At 43.4% G+C, this 24,665-nt stretch overlaps 1 protein-coding gene across 5 annotated transcripts in view; it reads left to right on the forward strand.

The window, feature by feature from the left end:
* Positions 1-613: 613 nt before the first annotated feature.
* Positions 614-24,665, forward strand: part of ARHGAP10 (Rho GTPase activating protein 10) — a 321,446-nt gene continuing 297,394 nt past the window's right edge. Inside the window, exon 1 of one of the 5 annotated variants that reach the window (XM_060655658.3) lies at positions 614-971. In XM_060655658.3, coding sequence (XP_060511641.2) covers positions 818-971 — 154 coding nt within the window. In that variant the 5' untranslated portion in view covers positions 614-817. Of the gene's footprint in view, positions 972-13,332; positions 13,604-24,665 lie in introns of those variants that run through there. The other 4 variants (XM_060655661.3, XM_060655662.3, XM_060655657.3 and 1 more) reach the window with 4 other exon arrangements.

Here is a 24,665-nt window from a genome sequence, read left to right on the forward strand (position 1 = left end):
CCCTCCAAGCGGTTCAGTGTGGATACGCAGCAGGGTGTAATAGAAGCTCTCGGCCCCCAAACTCTTCCTGCTCATGTAAAGCTTTCAATTAAAGCGGAGATTCAGCACGCATTTTACTGCAGATGGGGAACGGGAATAAGGAAAAGCGAGCCCTGCGTGCGAGAAACTTTCACAGCTCAGGGTCGCTCCCAGGATAAGTGAGATCAAGGAGTCCAACGTTTCCCCTAGCAGGCCAGACCTCTGCGTGCAGTCGCTGGCAGAGCGGGGATTATAGACTGCAACTAAGTCTCCCCTTCCTTGCCCAGGTCGAGTTCTCTGCATCCGGGAGCCCGCGGGAAGTCATCCCAAGTGGGGGAGCCGAAAAAAGGGATGGGCACGCGCCCCGGGGGTGGAGGAGAAGCGCGGGACGAAATTCTAGATCGGAGGAGGCTCGGAAGGAAGAGGAGGGGCAACTGCGCGTGGGGAAGAGAAGGAAGAGGCTGCCGGGGAAAAAGGAAGAGAAGGGAAGGGAGGGAGGAAGAAGGAAGGCGGATAAAGAAGGGGCGAGCGGAGGCGGGCGCCCGGGGCGGGGCGGGGCGGCTGGCGCCTCGGGGAGGGTCTGCGGGGCGGGGCGGGGCCGCGGGCGCCCGGGCAACGGCGGGGGCTGCCGGGATTGGGGCGCCGCGGTTCTCGCTCGCTTCGGCCGCCAGGCTCCGCTCCGAGGGACACGTCCGCGCCGCGCTCGCCGCGCGCCTCTCCGGGACTTCCTGGCCTCTGCCCCGAAGCCCGACGCGGATCTCCGCAGGGCGCTGCGGGCGGGTGGCGGACCGCAGCAGTCATGGGGCTGCAGCCCCTGGAGTTCAGCGACTGCTACCTCGACAGCCCGTGGTTCAGGGAGAGGATCCGCGCCCACGAAGCGGAGCTGGAGAGGACCAACAAGTTCATAAAGGAGCTCATCAAGGACGGGAAGAACCTCATCGCAGCGACCAAAAGTAAGCGGCGACCTGGGCGCGGGCGAGCTGCGGTGCGGCGGGCAGGAGCCTCTGCGGGAGCGCGAAGGGCAGTCGCGCGCCCCAGCTCAGCCGCCGGTGGAGCCGGGAGGCCCCGGGCTCCCTCCTGCCCGGCTCCGCAGGCAGCCGGCGGCGAGTCCCCTTTCCCGCCCCTCGCCCTCGGCAGCGGCCAGAGCCGGGAGCCGTGCGTGGGAGCGCGCCGCCGGCAGCCCGGCACCCCTTGGTGCCTGCGTTCCCTGCCCGGCCCGCCCGAGGTCAGGTTGGATTGCACCCTAAAAGCTGCCCGGTCTTTCCTGAAACAGAAACATCGGTTTCACTCGCCTTGTCTCGTGACCTCTCCAGAGGACTTTCTGGGGATTCTTTGAAAACCTGCTGGGTGTTGAATTTTTCAAAAGTCCCTGAAACGACACTCTTACCGTGGTATTTTCTGATCGTTTCGGACCATCTCGTCCCGAGTCCTTCCCTGTGCCAAACCAGAAAGTCCACCTGGCCTTGTGCTGCTTTCCGCACATTCTTGACCTCCTGCGCCGGCGAGGGTTCAAAGATTGCGGCTTGTAAGGGGGAGCAGACAGCCTACCCTTTGGCTGGAACCAGCAGTGCCTGCAAATAGGGAATTTCACCCTGGTCAGGCTTCATGCCAACCTCCCTGGTTCTTCTCTGTGTGTTTTTTGTTTTGTTTTTTTTTTTTTAAACTACGAAATGGCCACTGGAGAAATAGATCTCTGTAGGTATATCTATTATCCGAGGAGATTCTTTTTAGGAGGGAGAAAGGCTAAAATTCATGCTGAAACACCGAGTTGGTGATGCTGTTGGATATGGGGCGGCATTAGCTCCAGTGAGGAGCTGGGTGGCCTGACCACACCTGTAGCCCATAGACCTTCTGAGGATGCTGCTGAGTGCCCTCTTAAGATAGCAGGCAGGGGACAGAGCAGTATCCAGCTTCTACAAGTCTGTGTTGCTGGGGTCTTTATCTTTTCTCTAGTTTCTCAATTCGGTAATTCCCAGTTTTGGGAATTAGTCACTTGTACACTTGTTTGTAGATATCAACTCTGGGGAAAAATACCCTGTATCACCCTCTTCCCTACCCCCCCCCCCCCCAATTTTGCATTAAGATTAAAACCTACTGAACAAACTGTCTCAAGAACCCAGCACAGTGCCTGGAACAGTAAATATTCATTTAACGAATGAGTTGAACTAAGTTTTAATAGGAAGAATTTAGTGAGCCACCCCTGTAATTTTGGGAGCAGGTCAGTCAACTTCTTTGGATGATGTCCAGGGTTCCTTTTGGTTCTCTGACCTTGTTCGTGTTGCAAAATGAAGCTTGGGCATCACTTTGGGATGTGTGGGCTTATTTGGATGATTTTTGTCCAGTGCCTTGGGATTAGGTATGTGTGTTGGGTGGGAAGTAGGGAGAGTCTGTAAGTATGTAGGAAGGAGGGAGGAGAGGGCAGGGTGTACGTGTATGTGTGAATGAACGTGAGGGAGAGGACTCCTTTCTGTGGCTTGGGTCAGTGGCCAGGGGAGTGTACATTCTCCTCTCTTACTGGCCTTAGCAGCTCCCTCTGGAGCTAGGAAGATGAGGGGGGAGGCTTTGGTATGGGGAGAGGCAGATGGCAAAGCCAGTTTGGCCACTGGTAGAAAGCTATTTATGTGACTGCATGTTCCCTCTTCTGCCAACAGGACACATGCCTGGTGTCCCAGCAGCAGCTGGTACATCTGGGGGGCCAGCTGTCAGCCTTCCTCCCCAGAATGTAGACTTTCTGTGAATTGGTCTTACTCCTTTTGATTCTTGTACTTTACCATAAGAAACATAATTTATAATCGTAAGAGCCCCCAGAAAGTATATTTTTTTCCTCATTGTGTTTGATTAACTTAAATTCTTTTTTTTTTTTTTTAAATGTTTACTTTTGGGAGAGAGAGACACACACTGGGTAGGTAGGAGCAGGGGAGGGTCAGAGAGAGGGAGACACAGAATCCGATGAAGCAGGCTGCAGGCTCCAGGCTCCGAGCTGTCAGCACAGAGCCCGATGTGGGGCTCGAAATCACGTACCACAAGATCATGACCTGAGCTGAAGTTGGCCACTTAACCAACTGAGCCACCCAGGTGCCCCTGATTAACTTAAATTCTTTCCCAGAAGACAGCAAAAAAAAACCCTACAGCTTTAGCTCACTTGCTTTAGGCAAGTTAGGAAGACCCTGTGTTTGCCCAGCCCACTCCTTAAATTTTAATTCTAGTTCCCATCAAAGACTACAAGCACCAATAGGACTTAAGTCAGGGCACCTGAGTTTAATTCACCTTTACTGTGAGGGCCTGGCTACATGACAGCTGCTCAGGTCACTTAATTCTTTTGTGTTCAGTTTCTTTTGTCCTACTTCTTCGAGGCATTGGTAAGGTCCTGCAGTGTTTGGAAATTGCAGTGTAGGTCAGCTGTTTGCCTAACCAGTTGAGCCTTTCTGTATAACATCTGAGAGCCAAGAAGTGAAGGGAGGACATGAGGTGGAGGGAGTTGCTGCAGAAAGAATAACAATCAACTAGGTCAGACTGATTAAATTTTCGGATGTTTTACACTTTGTTGTGCAAAAATAGCATTTGGTGCATTTTCAGAATTGAGTTTAAGTGATTGCTGTTTTTCATTGCCCTGTATGATGTCTCCTGGGTGCATTAGATACTTGTTGGATTTATGTAGTTCTGATGTCTTGATGTTTGAATATTCCATAAATATTTAAAGAAGTTGGAGGTGGCTCTGTGGGACTTGAAGGCTTACTGCTGGGTTCAGTGATGGTGGCAATCAGCAAATATTTAACATCTATGATTCATTAAATATTGGGATTGAGATTCGAAGAGGTAATAAGTCCAAGGCCCTTGTCCTTGAGTTTATCATCCTGTAGTTGAATTCAGTTCAATTTAGGGAATATGTTTGAACACCTGTAGCATTGTGCTAAATTCCATTTTGTTTAAGTTTGTTTTGAGTGAGAGAGAGGGTGCTTGTGTGTGAGTGGGGGGAGGGGAGTGGCAGGGAGAGGGAACAGAGAGAATCCCAAGTAGGCTCTGTGCTGTCAGTGACTCAGGGCTGGAGCTCACAAACTAAACCTTGAGATCATGACCTGAACTGAGATCAAGAGTCAGACGCTTAACTGAGCCACCCAGGTGCCCCCACATTGTGCTAAATTCTTGAAGAAACAAAGGATACACAGACACACATATTGAAAGGTTAAAAATTCAGTGACAAGCAAGTATTCTAACTTTGCCAGAAACAAGAGTTTGTTGTAGGTCAGAATGAAGACATGTGACTTGGGAGTTTGGGAACTCATTGTTTTAAGTAAGGAATAAAACTTTGTAGAACTTGGTCAGATTGAAAACAGCTGAAAAGAAACTAGACCGCCACAGTGTTTGAGGGCCATGAGGAGACCAGCTTGGAATGGGATAAAGGGAGAGGTCAGTTTCAGATTATGGAGGGTCGTAAAAGTGAGGTCAGGAATGTGGACTTTATCCTGTGGAGAATCACTGAAGGGTGTTCAGCAAAAGGCTGACATAATGGGAAAGAGATGGTTTCGAGACAGAATTTGACATCTGTGTGCAGGGCGGATTTGGACACAGCAGTGGGGGTAGGCGGGAGCTCCAGAGAGAAGTCTGGGATCATTGACTTCTGTGGTACATTTGGAGATCATTCACCCAATTCAATGGAGTCTTTGTTTAAATGGATTTTTTAGTCCTTTTTCTTTTTCACGCCTCTCCTAGAATAACCAGTGTCCTCTCTTAATACAGTCTTTCTTCTTGTAAGCCTTTCATGTGATATCTGTATAGTTTAAGATGCTTATGATTCATACAAATGTATAGCATATTTGCCAGAAATAGAAATGAGCTATGTATGCTTTTCTCACGAAGTTTACATTAGACAGTGTTGGGCGAACTTGTTCTGTTTTAGAGGAAAAAATATATTTTTTAAACAAACAGTCCTTACAGTTATTAAGCACTTACATAGTTATGTAAAATGCTCTTTAGTAAGGTTAGATTGTCTAGCTTTCTTGATGTGTGTTAGTTAAGCTGTAGGGCCCCTCTGAGTGAACCTGCTCTTATCACAGACCCGGAGAAGGGTGCTGATGGCAGCCAGGACTAGAATTTCAGTCTTCCAAGTCTCGGTTTTAGTACTTTTTTTAGGCCTTGATATTTTATTTTTTTATTTTTATTAAAAAAAAATTTTTTTTAACCTTTATTTATTTTTGAGACAGAGAGACAGAGCATGAATGGGGAAGGGGCAGAGAGAGAGGGAGACACAGAATCAGAAGCAGGCTCCAGGCTCTGAGCCATCAGCCCAGGGGCTGAAACTCACGGACCGCGAGATCGTGACCTGAGCTGAAGTCCGTCGCTTAACCGACTGAGCCACCCAGGTGCCCCTAGGCCTTGATATTTTAATATTTGCTTTAATATTTACTTGATTTTTTGTTTTGTTTACTTCAGGACAACATCAGAGTTTTCTTTCTTTCTTGACATTCATTTTGGAAAGAGTGTACGTGTGTGGGTGCCCCTGTGAGTGGGGGAGGGGCAGAGAGTGGGAGACACAGAATCTGCTGAGCTGTCAGCGCAGAGCCCTACGTGGGGCTTGAACTCACAGACTGTGAGATCGTGACCAGAGCTGAAGTCGGATGCTTAACCAGCTGAACCACCCAGGCGCCCCTTTTTTTGCTTTCTTTACATTAATGTTTCAGACAGATAGTTCATGCCATAATTCCTTTCGGGGGAAATTTCCCAAGTTGCTATTGCATTGAAACATATAGAAATTTGGAAGACTTAAAAGAATTTCACATCGTAATCCTGAGTCTCAGTTTCCTTATTTGTAAAATGGGACTGTTGCAGAAAGCCCAGCCTGAGGATTGAGTAAAATGGTGTGAAAGTGTTTTGCAAACGTGCATTTAAGTGTTGGGCAGACTCTATTGTTTGCCCAGCCAACATTACTTTTCTCTCTTTGGCTTGAATTTTGTTCAGGTGTCTCTACCTTTTCCCAGGTGACTCAGGGAAGGATGATTAAGGGCACTGCGGATTAGTCTAACTCCGTGTTTTTCAATCCTAGCTGACCTTTAGAATCACCTGGGCAGTGATAAAAACATGCATTCAGGGTTAAGGGTCCCAGAACTCTTAACTCCATTATGGTGAACCTATTTTCTGTGCTTGTAACCTGGTTTCAGAATGAGGATGTTTCTCAGTTCTGGTCATGGAGACGTGATAGGAAGTCTGCTGGAGACTGGGAAAAAGATTTCCTTTTGTGTGAGGAGACTCACCAAAAGGGTTCTTTACTCTTCTGTGGTATCTGGTTGTGTGGCCTGGAGCTGCTACCATCTTGGGAGGACTGAGTGGAGCCAAGGTAAAGAGTGTGGAGCAGACAGCTTACTGCATCTGGGTTTTTGATGTCACTGTGGGAGCCACAGACTATTTTATGTCTAAAGCCCAGGTCTGGATATATTGTTAAATGACCTAAGCCAGTTTGAATTGTGTTTTCTGCCACTTCACGTCCCAATATTGATGGAGAAATGTGATTCTAAATTTCATGCTGATCCTGGAATTGAGTGGAATTTAGAGAAGTATAGAAACAAAATATTATTGAAAACGTTGATAAGTTACAAATATTATTTTTCCCTGAATGTAAAAGAAGATTCAGGTATTTTTTGCCTCAAAGAAATCACCATGGACCCCCGACAAATCAGGGCATCACCTGGGGTAAGTCTTAAACTCTCTCTTGGGGTTTTACTACAGTGGGCTGGTCTCCAGTATGCATGTAGACTTTCTATAAAAATACTGTCTGACTGGAGCTAGGAGATGGACCTAGACAGCCTTTAAAAGCTTCAAATACCTTATTTGCTGCAGGTGGTCCTTGACTCCATTTAGAATAGTCTCTGTTTAGAGCTCTCCACTAGCCATCTGTGTTCATTTAGAATGTTTTATGGGTCAGTCATCCGGTGTGCTCAGTATCTTACAGACATGTTGCGTTTTCCCTGTCCTCCTATTTATCTGTTGGGGTTCCTTTGACCACATTTTTTTTTTTTTTTTTTTTTTTTGCTTATTTTTTTGGAGGGGACCAGGGAGCATTGTTGACTTTTGGAAGAGGAGAAAACAGGCATTTTGTGTTTTAATTTTTAAAATAGCTGATGACACAGTGTAGCATAGAAGATTAAGAGTGCAAGTTGATGGTATTGGTCTGTCTGGGTCCATATCTTACCTCAACCATTCACTGATGGTGGAACCTAATCAAGTTGTTTGGCTTATTTATTTTTTGAGAGCGCATGTGAGCTGGGGAGAGGGAGATGGAGAGAATCTTAAGTAGGCTCCACACCCAGTATGGAACCTGATGTAGGGCTCAATCCTACAACCATGAGATCATGACCTGATCCAAAATCAAGAGTCCGATGAGCTCAACTGACAGAGCCACCCAGGTGCCCCTAGCTTTTCTCTGTTTTGTCACCCATAAAATGTAGATTATAATGCTATCCCCCGTATAGGCATGCTAGTTGGATTAAATAAGTTAATACATGTAAAGCATTAAGAATAAGCATTCAGATGTGAAATGTTAACACGTATGATGTCATTCTTTAAATTGTAGGCACATGTTTTAATATTAGGGCCTTTTCTTGCCTGAGAAACGTCTGTTCTGGCCCAGTGACTACTGGGTAACCTTTCAGTGCTTATTACCCCTAAGAGTATATTCATTCATGTCCTCATTACCAGTGACCAAGAAGATAGACAAATTTGACAAACTCTGGGAAGGCTTCTAAAGTTTGAATGTGCAGGATATTGAAGTCTTGCAAGTAAGTTGATGAATCGAAGCTAAATGGTATCTTGGGAAAACATTCTCCAGAATTTATTTGCAGTTCACAAACATTTGAAGGTGAAGTAGAAGGTGTCAGTAAGGCTGCAGTAAATCTAGCAAACCACCTGCAGCTGGGACTCCAGCAGTCAGCAGGAGGCCTCTGTCCAGAGGACTGATGGGGGGGGTGGTGGTTGAAGGTGACAGAAAGAGTTGTGCTCCAGGTACTGAGATGATAACATCTCATGGAGCCTTCAGATACTTAAAAATTACAGTGATATTTTTAAAGGACATTAATGTTAGTGTTGAACCTGCAGGAAACCTTGACAACTAATGGACAGTGCTTGTATTTGCTAAGGGAAATTCACGATGAGAAATTCCAGATGAGAAAAGGCAGCCAGAGACATCTCTAAGAGGGATGTACCTAAGAGCTATTAGGTAATCCTGTCATCTATGAAAGAATCCTCAAATCCCCAAAGAAGCTGTTTTGAGTCTGTGACTCTAATAGCTCTTGACTACCTTACGGTTTTGTTTGTTTTTTGGGTCATAAGAGGCAAGAATTATGAAGGATATAAAAATGGTGGGTAGTCTGCAAAGTTACCATAAATCGTACTCTAAGTGATTGCTGACTGTATGTCGCAGTGAATAGGAACAGTGTGAAAGCTTGTTCAAATCACATAATTTGTCAGTGGAGGAGCTGGAATGTGAACCCACTTTTGTCTGACTCTAAAACCCTTAACCACAATCATTAGCTGTCTCCATAATGGGGTGTAACTGCGGTCTTGTGTTAGGGGAAGTGATTATGATAAATCTTGGTTATCTGGAATGTGTGTAAACTTCATGATCTAGTTGGGAGACAGTTCTTATTAGCTCAGTACAAGGACCATGACTGAAAGAAAATTTAAGGCCCTGTAGGATGATTATTGTAAATAAAACTGGTTGCTTGTTTGTATAGGAAGTATAGACATTCGGAGATTTGTTGATTTAGGATCAGTTAGGTTCAGATCTCTACTTAAAAGAGTATCATTTCCTTCCCCTCAGTCTCTGTCTCTTAATCTCTACTGTGCCCCTCCCCTCCCCCCCCCCCCCCCCAAGTTCCTTCTTCCTTTGTGTCCCATTCCTTCCTTCCACCCTTTGGTAGAGTAAATTTTCATTTTGTTCTCATATTTTGGCATTAGTATTTTTTGCTTTGCCAAAATTATGAAATAATTTAGAAATATATAAAGATACAGAGAATCTCATAATAACTACAAGTGTGATATTGCATTTTTCCACTAACTTCTTGTTTCATTAAGATGTAAGTTTTTGTAAATGTATATGCAGAAGCATATAGGAATAGCTGTGACCTTAACTCATTGAAAGCACACTGTGTGTAAATCGTCTTTCAAGTAACATGTTCTCTCATTAAGATATAAGTGGTTGTAAATGTTAGTGGAGAAGCATATGGGAATAGCTCTGTTCTTAGCTCATTAAAACTGTATACCATAGAGGGGCACCTGGGTGGCACAGTGGGTTAAGCGTCCTTTGATTTTGGCTCGGGTCATGATATGGTTTGTGAGCTCGAGCCCCACGTTGGTCTCTGTGCTGACTGTGTGGAGCCTGTTTAGGATTCTCTCTTTTCCTCTCTCTGCCCCTCCCCTGCTTGTGTTCTTGAGTTCTCTCTCTCTTTCTCTCTCTGGCCCCCTCAAAATAAATAAATGTAAACTGTGCTACACACGTATATGTTTACATAAATGTATATGAAGAATGTATCTGTAAAGAGCATATATATGTGTGTGTATATATATACACGTATATATATATAAAATCTCATAATAAACATTTCTGTATTAGCCTCACAGGTTGGGAAAAAATTGTTCCTGTCTGCCTCTCCCCAATAGCAACCTATCCCTTCTCCCCAAGAGGTAGCAACTGTCTCAAACCAGCATTTATTATTCCCAGACACTTTAATATATCTGTACAAATTCCTAAATAATAGCATGTTTTTAGATTTATATAAGGGTTTTCAAACTATATGTGCAACTCCCCCTCCCCTATCATATTAGTGAGATTTATCCATGTGGATACATGTAGTAGCTCTATTTCATTTAGTTCAACCTCTTTTTCCTACAAGTGGCATTTAAAAAGACTTTGTTAATTTATGTTTTATAGATACTCTATAAAAACATGAGATGTTCTGTGATGTATCATATTAATGCATTTTTTGATTGCTACACAACTTATTAGTGAATTTATGTAGTATGAAATGATAAAGTATTGTAATTAATTTTAAAAACTTTAAACCAGTAGCTTTGACAACAATCTGTAAATAATGTTCCCATGAGAAGCACCTGGGTGGCTCAGTTAGTTAAACATCTGACTCTTGATTTCAGCTCAGATCATGATCTCACAGTTCATGAGTTCAAGCCCCACGTCGGGCTCTGCACTGTCAGTGCAGAGCCTTGTTTGGGATTCTCTCCCTGTCTCTCTGCCCCTCTTCCCACTTGCATACATATGCTCTCTCTCTCAAAATAAATAAAAAAAAAATTAAAGTAACGTACCCATGAATTTTGCAGTCCCTTAGTGAAATTTTTTTTGATAAATTATCAGCTTAGTGTGGATGATCACAGGAAACCAGTTTAAGTGTCAGTTGCTGGTCTGAATCAAGAACAAACAAAAATTAAAGTCTTTTCACTTCATTAAGTTAGACTTCTTGTATTGGTATCAGAAGAAAAAAATGATGTTAATATTCATAAACACGATGTGCATTAAGAACTCTGGTACCTTTCAGTCTAGTTAGGTCAGATGAACATGATTTTTAGGCAGGGATTGGTTGGTATTTTGTGACAGGACACAAAGCAAGCAGCAACCACAGCCTGCTGTATTTGATTATCCTCATATAGGAACATGATTTGTAGACTTGCCAAGGGAATGCTTTTGTAATGAGGAAGGCTTGACATCCTTCTCTTTTACACACACACACACACACACACACACACACACACACACAAATCTCTGACGCTTTACATGTAGGTCTCAAGCTTCACGGGTATCACACCCGTGTTGTTGCCCTGGAAGCCTGCCTCCCTGGTTGAACTAGAATTTCCTCCTTGTGCTTCCTGAGGAAGATGTTAATCCTGTGCTACTTAATATTTCAACGGTGAGTGTGATTTCTCCTTCCTTGTTGACGTGTTCACCCATGGGCACTGTCTGCCCTTGGGTGTCAAGGTATGCATTCCATCACCATCTGGTAGCGAGTCATGGTGAGGTGTGTGGCTGGAGGAAATCAGTTTGGCCAGAGTAATGTCACTTCAGGTCTGAATACAGGCTGTTTAGTACTCTTTAAGAAGGTGAGTGTTTTTATCTCTGACTATAAAGTTGGCTCCACCACTTATCAGCAGTGTAGACTGCTAGACTTTGGGCAAATCACTTAGACCCTCAGTGCCTGACTTTCCGTTTCATTGTTAGTAAAATGGAGATCGTAAGAACTCTGCCTACTGGGTAGTATGATTTAATCCTAATGTTACATTTTAAAGGATCTCAGAACTGTGCCTGGCCTATGGTAGGTGTTATTATCGTCCCCATCATCAAAAGAGCGCCATTCTGACTTCCTTTGGTTGAACTTGGACACAGTTGTGGCTTACCCAGTACAGATAGTAGAAATAGTTTGTGAACACGTGTTTTTTCCTCTTTCAGGTTAACAATATTTTGAAGTATAGTGCTGAATATAGGCCTCTCATTTATTTTTTATTTATTTTTTTTTTTCAACGTTTTTTATTTATTTTTGGGACAGAGAGAGACAGAGCATGAACGGGCGAGGGTCAGAGAGAGAGGGAGACACAGAATCGGAAACAGGCTCCAGGCTCCGAGCCATCAGCCCAGAGCCTGACGCGGGGCTCGAACTCACGGACCGCGAGATCGTGACCTGGCTGAAGTCGGACGCTTAACCGACTGCGCCACCCAGGCGCCCCTAGGCCTCTCATTTATTAAAGAGAAGAAACCATCTGTAATAATGTGTTGAAATCCAGCATATTACTGAAGCTCTTTGCTTGAAAGTGTTGGGGACAAAGCCAAAGAAGTACAAGGGAGTGGAGTGTCATTGACCTGTCATTACTTTTATTTCAGAATCTGGCAGATGGTACTTCTGTCACTGTGACAGATAGTTTTGTTTTTCTTTGTGAAGTGCAGGTCAAAGGAAGCATAGCAAAAATATTGAAGAGCATGGTCTTTGATGTCAGATTTACTGTGTAACCTTGGGCAATTTGTTTAACTCCTCTGTGCCTTGATTTCCTCTTGTGTAAAATGTGGATAGTGGTTTTTCTCCATAAATGTGTCTAGAAGTAGTTAATTATTTCTAAAGTACTTTGAAAACTGATTCATAGTGACCCCTGTATGTGTTTGCTAAGCATAGGAAAAAAAAATTAAAAATCTTTTCACAGTTATCACTATAATAACTTCATTCATGACAGCGGGGACAAAGTTATCACTATAATAACTTCATGACAGCGGGGACAAAGTGTCATCCTAAGTCGTTAAACTCCACCTATTGTGGGCAAGTTGCTAGAGGCTTAACAGTGAACAGAGATCTTGTGTATCCACGCAGAAGTCAGAGTTCCGGTGGGGCAGATGGAAGATTAATTAAGCATTGTCATTCATATTGTTGAGTAAGATTGGGATGCTATGGCCATAGTTAAGAGGACTATCTAGGGAGTCAAAGACTTCAAGAAAGTAGTAACTTCTAAGCTGAGGCCACAAGGAAAGCTAGGAGCTTTCCATGCTGAGGGTAGGGAAGAAGGATTCTCCAAGCACAGTTAAATGCATGCCAGAGGCCTGGAGACTGGAGAGATATTGTGCTATAGGGCTGGAGGGACAGCTCTGGTAGCCAGGGAGAGAGGCCACAGCTCCTGCCCAGTGAGAGCAATGGGGCTGCAGAGCCAACAGGGGCAGGAGTGAGAAGGGCCAGGTGAAGGAGGGTAAGGACTTCAGGCTTCATTTGTAACACAGTAGGGAGTGATGGAAACGTTTTGAGCAGAGGACTTTGGCATCATAGGAATTGCATTTTAGAACAGTTTCTCAGGCAGAGGTTTTGAGAATGCCTTTGAGGAAAGGGAAACTGGAGGTTGGGAGGTCACTCACCTAGGCCAGAGACTCTGGTAGCAGATGAGGCTGATTCTTTAGGAGGGGTCAGGATACAGAGGCTGCAAGTTTTGGTGGGTGATTGGGTGTGGGGGTTGAGGAAGGAGGCACCCAGGAGGATTCCTCAGTTCCTGCCCTGGGCAGTTGAGTGCTATTCACTGAGGTAGTCCAGCTAGAGGAACAGGTTTTATGGAGAGAGGATACATTTTTTGGATTGGATATGTTGAAGCTGAGGTGCTTCTCAGCTATCCAGTGGACACATTCAGTACTTTGCTTCCTTTTTTGAGTATGTATTTCAAGAACAAGGACTAAAGCTAGAGGCAAAGATTCTGGAGACACAGCATATAGGTAGGAAATGACACCATGCAACTGGATAGCAAACCTGCTGGGAGAGAGATGTAGACGCAGAATGCAGTGTGGCTGGGCAAATCCTGGGGAACACAACTGTTAAAGGGTGGGTAGAAGAGCTTGAGGGGGAGATTTGAGAGCAGTAACGATTGTGGGGGGAAGAAGTGGAGATGGTGGAAAATTTGGCTAGGGTCGCACAAGTCACAGACAAAGTAGGAGAGAGGAGACAAGGTCGCCTTACAAAGAGGACCAGTTCTAGCAATACAGGTGACATTGCATTAAGCCAGTTCATTGGTCAAACAAAACAAGAGACTCTCAACTATAGAGAACTAACTGATAGTTACCAGAGAGGAGGTGAGTGTGTGTTGGGGGGGGAGGGGGCGGCGGAGGCTGGGTGGGTGGGGATGGGTGAAGCAGGTGAAGGGGATTAAGAGTACACTTGTCTTGGAGTGCCTGGGTGGCTCAGTTGGTTGTTTCTGACTTGATCTCTTGGTTAGTGACATTGATCCCTGCATCGGGCTCTGTGCTGGCAGCATGGACTCTCTCTCCCCCTCTCCCCTGTGCGTGGACGCTCGCTCTCTCCTCTCTCTCTCTCTCTCTCTCTCTCAAAATAAAAGAGCATTAAAAAAAAAAAAGTACATTTGTACTAAAGAGCACTGAGTAATCTGTAGAAGTGTTGAATCACTATATTGTACACCTGAAGCTAATATAACACTGCATGTTAGTTTTACTGGGGGAAAAAAAAAAAGGACGGTGACATTGGTAATAACTGGGAGATTAGCTTATGGCACAGCAGGAATGGGAGCCTGACTGCAGAGGGTATGAGGAAAATAAAGGAGCCTCCCAAAGTATTGGTTAATGAGTGAGATTTGGACATTGCTAATGAAGGTATCCAATGGAGAGGAGGGGATTGAATATTCTGGGAATATTTCAGAGTACAAAGTATTTCTGAATGTAGAAGATGGAATTCAGATTCCAGGTGAAGGGGGGACACGCCTTTCATCTACTTCACTCCTAGAAGGGGTGGAGAAGATGGGTGCACACTCAGGCACATTTGGAGATTTGTGTCAGGACATTGAGGATGTTCTTACCAGTAGATTTATTTTCTCTGTGAGGTGGGTGGCAAGATAGTTTTCCGTAGTTAATTGTGTTTTAATTTCTTCCCCACCACATTCTTTGGTTAATAAATAATACATGACTTGTAGGACTTTTGTTTCATAGTCTGTTTGAAATGGGGGGAGTGGATGGAATCTGGATGTTAAACTGAGAATAGGTAATTGGAGGTAGGGAGAAAAGGTGGGAATAAGATGTCTGGATAAACAATCACTAGGACATTAAGAAAGTGCCTCTATTCCAGACTTTATTGTGTTGGCACTTAAAGTCGAATACTTTATTCAAACAGTCTTCAATCTTTTTTTTTTTTTTTTTTTTTTTTTTAAGAAGTAAATGAAAACACTGCTGATTTTTCTGTTTTTATCTCCATGGAATCATGATGGTTCCCTTTGGATGTTTACAGAGAAGAAAATGCCTCTGGCAACATCTGAGAAGGGACTTTAGGCCTTTAGATTTCTACCCCTTTGTCCAAGAGAGGAGGAGGAAAAGAGCCTGTGAGAATTTAGAATGTATTAAACTATCAGCGAGCTCAAAAGATCTCTCCTTCCTCTTTCCTGGCTAACTACTTAGGTTCTAACAAGTTTAAGAAACGATCTCCGGAAGAAAGAAATGCTTACGATGACTGTAATTCTTCAGATGCAGGGGTGTGCAGATGGCACCCCTCTTCCCTTTAGCCCTGGCTGCACTGGCTGGAAACCACTGCCTGGAGATGAAGGGCAGAGGCTTTCAGGCTCTTTAAAGGGAGAGACTAGGAGTTCAGTGGGGAAGTTCCCCCCTTGTATCCCTAGAGCTAGAGTTGGTGTCCTCTTTTTGTGGAAAGCACAAGATAGGGTTCAGAATTAATCTGCGCCCTTTTCCTTTCTTGACAGTTCGAATTTTTGACATAAAACATGCGTTACATCCTCATTCACTTCCTTCAGTTGCAAGTGAGAGAAACCCGATTAAAATTAGTTGAAGCAAAAGGATTTCTTGGCTCCTATGAGCGAAGTCTGAGGAAGAGGGCTTGCTTAGGTGCACCTGAATCCAGGGGTTCCCACAGTGACATGTCTGTCTTTGCATCTCTAGCATTTCCCTCAGTTGGCTCCACCCTGAGATTGGCGCTCTTGCACGGTGATGAGAGCTTAAGGCTTGCGTCTTTTTTTTTTTAATTAAAAAAATTTTTTTTTAAATATTTATTTCTGAGAGAGCACAAGCGGAGGAGGGGCAGAAAGAGAGAGAGACAGAGAATCCAAAGCTTGCTGTCAGCACAGAGCCTGACCCAGGGCTCGAGCTCCTGGACCGCAAGATCATGACCTGAGCTGAAGTCAGACGCTTAACCGACTGAACCACCCAGGCGCCCCGAGTCTTGCGTCTTTCTTATTGCCTGGTAATTGCAGAGAACAGTGACTCCTTTTCCTGAGAGGAGTTGTTCTCAAAGGGATGAATCTACCCCCTTGGAGATATTTTTGGTTGTCATAACTGGGAAGTGCTACTGGCATCTAGTGAGGAGAGGGCAGTGATGCCTTGCTGCTTTACGTCCTGCAAGCACAGGATAGCCTGCTACAACAAGAAATGATCCAGCTTAAAGTTACTTGTGCTGAGGCTGAGAAACCCTGCCTTAGAAGTAGAGAGACCATATATAGTCCCTATCAAGATGCTTTTAAGAGTAGGGGACGCCTGGGTGGCTCAGTCAGTTGAGCGTCTGAATTTGGCTCAGATATTGATCTCAGGGTCCATGGGTTCAAGCCCCGCATTGGGCTCTGTGCTGACAGCTCAGAGCCTGGGGCCTGCTTCTGTGTCTCCCTCTTTCTCTGCCCCTCCCCCACTCATGCTGTGTCTCTCATAAATATAAAAAAAATTTAAAGATGCTTTTAAGAGTGAAACTATGCCGGACAACAGGGATAAACTGGGATCGTCCCGGGTAAACCTGGACATGTGGTTGTCCACCCTAAAGGCCCTGTCAGTACCGGCCCAGTCTCTGAGCATGGCACATGGTATAGTTTGGCCAACTGAATGATGTGCCTGCCACCAGGTTGAAGAAGCAGGCATCCAGTGATTATCTTTGTGACCAGGATGCTAAGGCTCACAGCAAGGGGATGTGTAGAACATAGGAAGAAAAGCAGACATCTAATAAGTAAGAGAACTCACATATTTGAAAGTGACTTTTAGACCTGTTTTGATCTGGACCTAGAGACTTTATGTGACAAATGAGGACAGTATGACTTACTAGTCAGGTAAGTTTGCCGTGTCTTTTTTCCCATTGCTTGGTTGATTCCTTTTTTTTTTTTTTTTTTAAGTTTATTTTTGATTTAGAGCACAAGTTGGGGAGGGGCAGAGAGAGTGAGGGAGGGAGGGAGACAGGGAGAGAATCCTAAGTAGGCTCCACACTGTCAGAGCCTGATGCAGGGCTCGAACTCATAAATGGGGAGATCATGACCTGAGCCAAAGTTGGACGCTTAGCTGACTGAGCCACCCAGGTGTCCCTTGGTTAATTCCCTTTAACAAAAATAGAGAAGGTTAGGAGAGATGAGAGGTGGAAATGAAGGCTGGGGTCTGTGTGACTTGCCTGGGTACAAGGTTAAGGTTGCTGATACAATGTGGTAGTTGGGGTCTGTGCCTTCCAGCGTTTAAGGTCAAAGTATGGAGCGACTGACACTTTTTTTGGTCATTGTGGAAAAAGTGTAGATCAGCATAGCTAATATTTATAATATTTTAATTTCTGATCATCCAAGAAAATATTTTAAAAATTAAATAGTGATTTGGTGGCTTAATTTAAATTTCTGACACTGATACAGTGCTTCTCTTTAGTTTTGGAGAAATAAAGTATTGCTAAGGAAAACTGATGTTTGTGAGTGTAATTCATCTTGCACTGTGGATTGAGCAATTTTACATTCTTTTTTTCCTTTTAAAGGAAGAAGGAAATAAAGGGGGGGCACCTGAGTAGCTCAGTTGGTTAAGCATCCAACTCTTGATTTCAGCTCAGGTCATTAGCTCAGAGTTCATTCAGTCAAGCTCTGCATCAGGCTCAGCACTGACAGCAAGGAGCCTGCTTGGGATTCTCCCTTTCCCCGCCCCCCCCCCCCCCCCCCCCCCCCGCCTCTCTGCCCCTCCCCCACTCATACTCTGTGTCTCTCAAAAATAAATAAACTTAAGAAACTTTTTTTGAACAGAAATCAGAGCAGATTTTTTTCCTTTCCATTCATGTATATTCCCTCAATTTTAAGGTTGAGATAATCCTGTAAGCATGTAGAAAAGTTGTCTACATAAGTTCATTTTCTTCTGAATTGCATGATGGTTTCTGGAAATGGAAACATTTTCCCTGTGTCCATTTTTTTTTTTTTTTTAAATTTTTTTTTCAACGTTTTTTATTTATTTTTGGGACAGAGAGACACAGAGCATGAATGGGGGAGGGGCAGAGAGAGAGGGAGACACAGAATCGGAAACAGGCTCCAGGCTCCGAGCCATCAGCCCAGAGCCCGACGCGGGGCTCGAACTCACGGACCGCGAGATCGTGACCTGGCCGAAGTCGGACGCTTAACCGACTGCGCCACCCAGGCGCCCCATCCCTGTGTCCATTTTATTGTGAATGCTGGAAAGTATCTAGAGCAGAGATGTGAAAGGAGGTAAATGACCTACTTGGACTATTTTCATTGCCAGTCTAGGAGAATTGTGGCGGTTAAATTAAATATTTATGTTGTGAACTCTGAAATCTTTGACAGTTGACTGCTTGTCTTAATTGACATCATCTAACAGGCTGGTATGTCTATGCAAAACTATTGGTGAGCGGTCCGACATCCAGAAACCGGATGTATCACTTAACCACAGTTAACAGGTTTTTGTTTGCTGTAAGATGGTTTGGTGCCTGTTGGCAGCATCTGCCAGAGTGTCTGCAGTACTGATTTACCTTGACAATCATGGAACAAAAGGTTTTAAAAAGTGCTGCTTTGTCCAGAGAACAGAGAGGCAACTTTGTAAAGACCTTCACATTTTGTGACTTTGAAGTTTTCATTCCACAAGCTTTAAAGCTGAACGTGGGGTTGTGAGTAAATGTACTCCCTCAGTTCTCACTGAACAAAACAAAGGAACGGAGCGGGAGTGGGTTCCATGGTGGAAGCTAGTGGCATCGGTGAGCATTTGTTTGACCTTTGGAAGGTGCTGGAGGGCACCTTTTTGAATGACATGTGTACCAAAACTGAGAATTTATATTAGGAAGAAAAGTTGGAATGGAATGGAATTGATACGTATTCAGCTCTGTGGGCTTCTATTGTGTGTGTGTGTGTGTGTGTGTGTGTGTGTAATCATATTTTACATGTGACTAAACTATGCTTATTATTTAAGAGGGATCAGTGATGATTCCTTTAAAATGAATAGTCATCTCCCAACCTATTTTTGGCATGTGGATGTGAATATCCATTTTTAGCTGTTGGATTTGTTTAAATGAAGGTGCATATAAAATATCTTCAATTTAAAATAGCAGTGAGTAGGGGCGCCTGGGTGGCTCAGTCGGTTAAGCCTCCGACTTCAGCTCAGGTCACGATCTCGCGTCCGTGAGTTCGAGCCCCGCGTCGGGCTCTGGGCTGATGGCTCAGAGCCTGGAGCCTGCTTCCGATTCTGTGTCTCCCTCTCTCTCTGCCCCTCCCCCGTTCATGCTCTGTCTCTCTCTGTCTCAAAAATAAATAAACGTTAAAAAAAATTTAAAAAAAAAAAAATAGCAGTGAGTAGATTACTATTGTTTTAAGTTGGAGATAATAAATTTTGTTTTTTTTTTTTTTAATTTTTTTTTTTTCAACGTTTTTAATTTTTTTTATTTTTGGGACAGAGAGAGACAGAGCATGAACGGGGGAGGGGCAGAGAGAGAGGGAGACACAGAATCGGAAACAGGCTCCAGGCTCCGAGCCATCAGCCCAGAGCCCGACGCGGGGCTCGAACTCACGGACCGCGAGATCGTGACCTGGCTGAAGTCGGACGCTTAACCGACTGCGCCACCCAGGCGCCCCAATAAATTTTGTTTTAATTTGCCTCATAATCTACTTATCAGTTGAGCTTTTCGAAAACATTATCTGAGATGTACTAAAACATATTTATAAGTTTCTAAGAATAATAATAATTGTGGTTGTAGTAGCGGATAATAGGTTTTTATTTAATTTTTTAGCACTTAGTGAATAGCTATATAAGCATTTCACATGGGTTAGCATTTACTTGTCACAGTCTTATTTGGTGCTCGTTCTTTAAAAAAAATTTTGTTTAATGTTTATTTTGGGGGGGAGGGAGGAAGGGGGAGGGACAGAGGGAGAGAGAGGGAGACACGGACTCCGAAGCAGGCTCCAGGCTCTGAGCTGTCAGCACAGAGCCCAACGCAGGACTTGAACTCACAAGCCGAGTCGTGAGATCATGACCCAAGTGGAAGTTGAAGTCAGAGGCTCAACTGACTGAGCCACCCAGGTGCCCTGGTGCTCATTCTTATAGTAAATACCATTTGCAACTTAAGAAGCTGGGTTTTCATAGGTTGAGTTCGTTGCCCAAGGGCACTTACCCAGAAAGGCATGTGCCCCCTGCCAGTTGCACACGGACTGTGAAGCCTTTAGTTTCTAGAAGAGCATACGTTATTGCCATTGATAACAGAATTTCACAAGCCTTATTTACAGTATTATCTTGTGTAAAGACATGGGGTGGGGGAGCAGTTACGTTTGCAAAGTGCACTTAGGAAATTAAAAAGTTTTCTATGAAGGTGATAGAACTTCCTTTAAGCTATTAAAAGTCGCAGGAAAGGAAGTCATTTTTAGATGATCTGGAATAGTGGCTATACTATTCTATTTATTTTACAAGAAATGAAAAAGCTTGTGGTCATTTGCTCTTTAACCAAAGCAGAATTTGAAAAGTAATGTTATGGTTAATGATCCAAAGGGTGTGTGGGTTTGTTGTGTCCTGACAGCTTGCTAGGGTTGCCATTTTCAGCTTCTCTGTCTTACCATGATAAGCAGAGACCTGGAGAGACCTCCAAAGATCTGGAGGATTTATTCCCTTAAAGGGAAAGATATGTTTTGTGAAATGGATGCTTTACTGTTTATGCCAGTAATGCCTCCTTGCTTAAACTTGTTGCTTATTTCATGCCCCAAATTGTATTGCTCTCTTATTTTCTTCACAAGTAATGACCCTCTTATTTTCTTCACAAGTAATGACCATTTCTTTTCTTTGTGGATGTATTTTCATCCTTTTTGGTGATGGTATTCTGAATGTATTTACCCTGAAATAGATTTTTTCCTGGTTCATCTATGAGGAACTTGCTCTCCAGAAGTTTAAGAATTTTGTCCAGGGGTGCCCGGGTGGCTTAGTTGGTTAAGCATACAGCTTTGGCTCAAATCATGATCTCACAGTTCATGGCTTCTAGCCCCGCATCAGGCTCTGTGCTGACAGCTCAGAGCCTGGAGCCTGCTTCAGATTCTGTCTCCCTCTCTTTCTGTCCCTCCCCTGCTTGCACTCTGTTTCTCTGTCTCTGTCTCTCTCTCTCAAAAATAAATAAACATTAGAAAAAAAATTAAAAAGAATTTTGTCCAGAGCCATAGACAAAGACATTGTAGTTAATTTAAAAAATACTTTGGGGCTTTTTAATCTTTAATCTAATGAATTTCAGTTAAAGTCCTGGTCTCCTAACTCTTGCCCTGGAGCTGGAAGGAATGCCTGACCACTGTATTCTAAAAATGAGGAAACACATCCCAAGTGGCCTCTAAGATATCTGCTTTGTCCTGTCTGTTGGTTTCTTGACGTTCATTTACAGTGTTGAGTTTACACTGAAGTCAGTTTTTTTTAACTTTTTTTTTTTTTTTGAGACAGAGAGACAGGGTATGAATGGGGGAGAGTCAGAGAGAGAGGGAGACACAGAATCTGAAACAGGCTCCAGGCTCCGAGCTGTCAGCACAGAGCCCGACGCGGGGCTCAAACTCATGGACCGCAAGATCATGACCTGAGCCAAAGTCGGATGCTTAACTGACTGAGCCACCCAGGTGCCCCTGAAATCATTTTTGAATTTGTTTATTTGCAGTATTAATGAACAAGTAAATGTGGGAATCATATTTAAAGGGTGATTTTTTTTCCCCTTTTGAAACCATTTTCATGGTGCTTACATCATAATTGTGTACCTTGAAAACTTAGATGTGAATGAGCGAAAAATTTGAGACTTAACCATTTAATTTACCCGAATGAAAGCTCTTCCTCTTGACGCTTCATTAAAATTGAAGTAGGGAAGTTAATGAATTGAATCAAGATGATGTGACATTGTTTTGTGGTTGGGATTTCCATTCATCTGCCGCTACTGGTCTAATAAAAACTGAACGTTCTGGAAGCTTTGCCCCTAACCTTGCTCACATGCTGGATTCCAGTACACTTTCAGCCCCCTCGAGGGTGGTGGTATCTTCTGTCTATCCTTTGCCAGTACCTAGAATAGTGCCTGGTTCTTAGGTTTTTGGATTAATAACTTGCTGTGAGTAAATGCCTGTCTGGCTCCTGGAATGTTGGAAGTCCTTGAAGTCTGGAGAGGTTACGTGACACCAGTAAAGACACAGATAAGAATGTGAGAATCCAGAGCCTTCCATTCCTGTCCAGTTTCTGAGCCACTGATGTGAGACAGAAAGTGCCTTTTGTAACTTTGTATAGTGTCAGAGCTGGTACAATCTGGTTAGAAAGTTGTTTTGGCTTTTACAGTTGATAAACGTTTGGAGCCTGAAGACTGGCTTATGAGGAGTTAGGGTGCAGTTAGGATAGTATTCAAATTCTCCGGAGGGCCTCAAACGGTCTCCAGATGGAAAGAAAGCTCAGGGTGGTTACTGTCAGAAGTGTGCATTTCTTTTGGTTGACTTTTTATTGTCAATGTTTGTTTCTACTTAAGCTGAAAGTTGTATACAGTTTTTTGTTGTTGTTATTTTAGTCTGTCTCCATGTAGAGATAGTGTGGGTGAATTTTCACTGTTACATATGTGTGAAGATAGGGTGTTCGTGTTTAATTTGTTTCACATAATGAAAAGTAACAGGAAAAAGACAAAAATACCAATTTTGCTGCACAGTACAACTTGTACATTCTTTTATTAGATTTATAATAGAACCGGATCCCTAAAAAATATTAAAATCCTTTCAAACTTATACCTTTAAAAAAGTCCCAAGTAGTCCCACAATTATGTGCTTGATTAATCTTTGACAAAGCAGGAAAAAGTATCCAACAGGAAAAGATGGTCTGTTCAACAAATGGTGTTGGGAGAACTGGACAGCAACATGTAAAAGAATGAAACTGGACCACTTTCTTACACCATACACAACAACAAATCCAAAATGGATTAAAGACCTAAATGTGACACCTGAAACCACAAACATTCTAGAAGAGAGCATAGGCAGTAATTTCTCTGACATGGGCTGTAGCAACTTTTTTCTAGGTATGTCCCCTGCCGCAAGGGAAACAAAAGCAAAAATAAATTATTGGGGCGGCATCAAAATAAAAAGCTTCTACACAGCAAAGGAAACAATCAACAAAACTAACGGGCAGCCTGTGGAATGGGAGAGGCTATTTGCTAATGGCACATGTGATAGTTTAGTACCCAAAATACAAAGAACTTCTAAAACTCGATGCCCCAAAACCAAATAATCCAATTAAAAAATGTGCAGAAGAAATGAACACACATTTCTCTAAAGACATAAGGTAGCCAGTAGACACATGAAACGATGCTTATCACTCCTCACTCCTTGTCAGGGAAAGGCAAATTAAAACAACAATGAACTATCACCTCACACCTGTCAGAATGGCTAAAATCAATAGTGCAAGCAATAAGTGTTGACAAGGATGTGGAGAAAAAGGGAACCCTCTTGCACTGTTGGTGGGAATGCAAACTGGTGCAGCCATGCTGGAAGGTAGGGAGGTTCCTCAAAAAGTTAAAAATAGAACTACCCTACCACCCAGCAGTTGCACCACTGGGTAATTACCCAGAGAGTACAAAAATAGTCAAAGGGATACGTGTGCGCCTATGTTTATAGTAACATTATTTACAATAGCCAAACTATCGAAACAGCCCAAGTGTCCATCGATTGACGAATGGATGAAGAAGAAATGTGTGTTGTATAGACAATGGAATATTATTTGGCTATAAAAAAGAACGGGGCACCTGGGTGGCTCATTTGGTTAAGCATGTGACTCGTGATTTCAGCTCAGGTCATTATCTCATGGTTCGTGGGTTTGAGCTGCACATTAGGCTCTGTGCTGATGGTGTGGAGCCTGCTTGAGATTCATTCATATTCTCTCTCTCTCCCTCTCTCTCTCTGCCCCTACTCTGCTTGTACTCTCTGTCTCAAAAAAGAAAAGAAAAAAAAAAAAAAGGGATACCTGGGTGGTTCAGTCGGTTAAGTGTCCAACTTTGGCTCAGGTCATGATCTCGCGGTCCGTGAGTTTGAGCCCCGCGTCAGGCTCTGTGCTGACAGCTCAGAGCCTGGAGCCTGTTTCAGATCCTGTGTTTCCCTCTCTCTCTGACCCTCTCCCGTTCATGCTCTGTCTCTCCCTGCCTCAAAAATAAATAAACGTTAAAAAAAAAAAACTTAAAAAAATCTTGCCATTTGCAACCACAGATTTGGACCTAGAGATTATAATGCTAAGTGAAATAAATCAGAGAAAGACAAATACCATATGATTTCACTCATGTGTAGAATTTAAGAAACAAAAGAAGAAAAGGGGGGGAAAAAGACAAACCAGGAAACAGACTCTTAACTATAGAGAATAAAATGATGGTTACCAGAGAGGAGGTGGGTGGGGGATGGGTTAAATAGATGATGGGGATTAATGAGGGCACTTGTTGTGATGAACACTGGGTGATTAAAATAAGAACTTAAAAAAAATTCCCAGAAAGTACTGATAAAATACAAGCAAACATCTTACTTAAGCAAAACCAAAGCTGTGATATTAGAAGTACTTGTTATTTTAAGCAGAACAGAATGTCATATTTTTCCTTATTAAAATTTTTTCTTACATAACCAGTTCATGTGAAACCTTTGAAACTTACTCTGGATGTTCTGTGTTCATAGCATCACTTCTCATTTAATTTCTCCTAGAAAAATGCAAGGCATCCCATTCCATTTGACTGTAAACAGGAAGGGATCCTGGCTATAGGAATATCAGTGCCATGTTATCAAAAAGTAACAGCTCTTTTTGAAAACATTAACGTTAGGGTTTTCTTTGTCAAGCTGTGGATAAGGTATTTTAAGGAGTAGCTATACTTTTGGTGTTATAAACACCGCACATAGATACTGCCCTGTTGTTCTTTTCTTATGCTTATATAGGTAGGGATGTTACGTAT

Source organism: Panthera onca, chromosome B1 (genome assembly GCF_046562875.1).
Source record: "Panthera onca isolate mPanOnc1 chromosome B1, mPanOnc1 haplotype 2, whole genome shotgun sequence".
Classification (NCBI taxonomy): Eukaryota; Metazoa; Chordata; class Mammalia; order Carnivora; family Felidae; genus Panthera; species Panthera onca.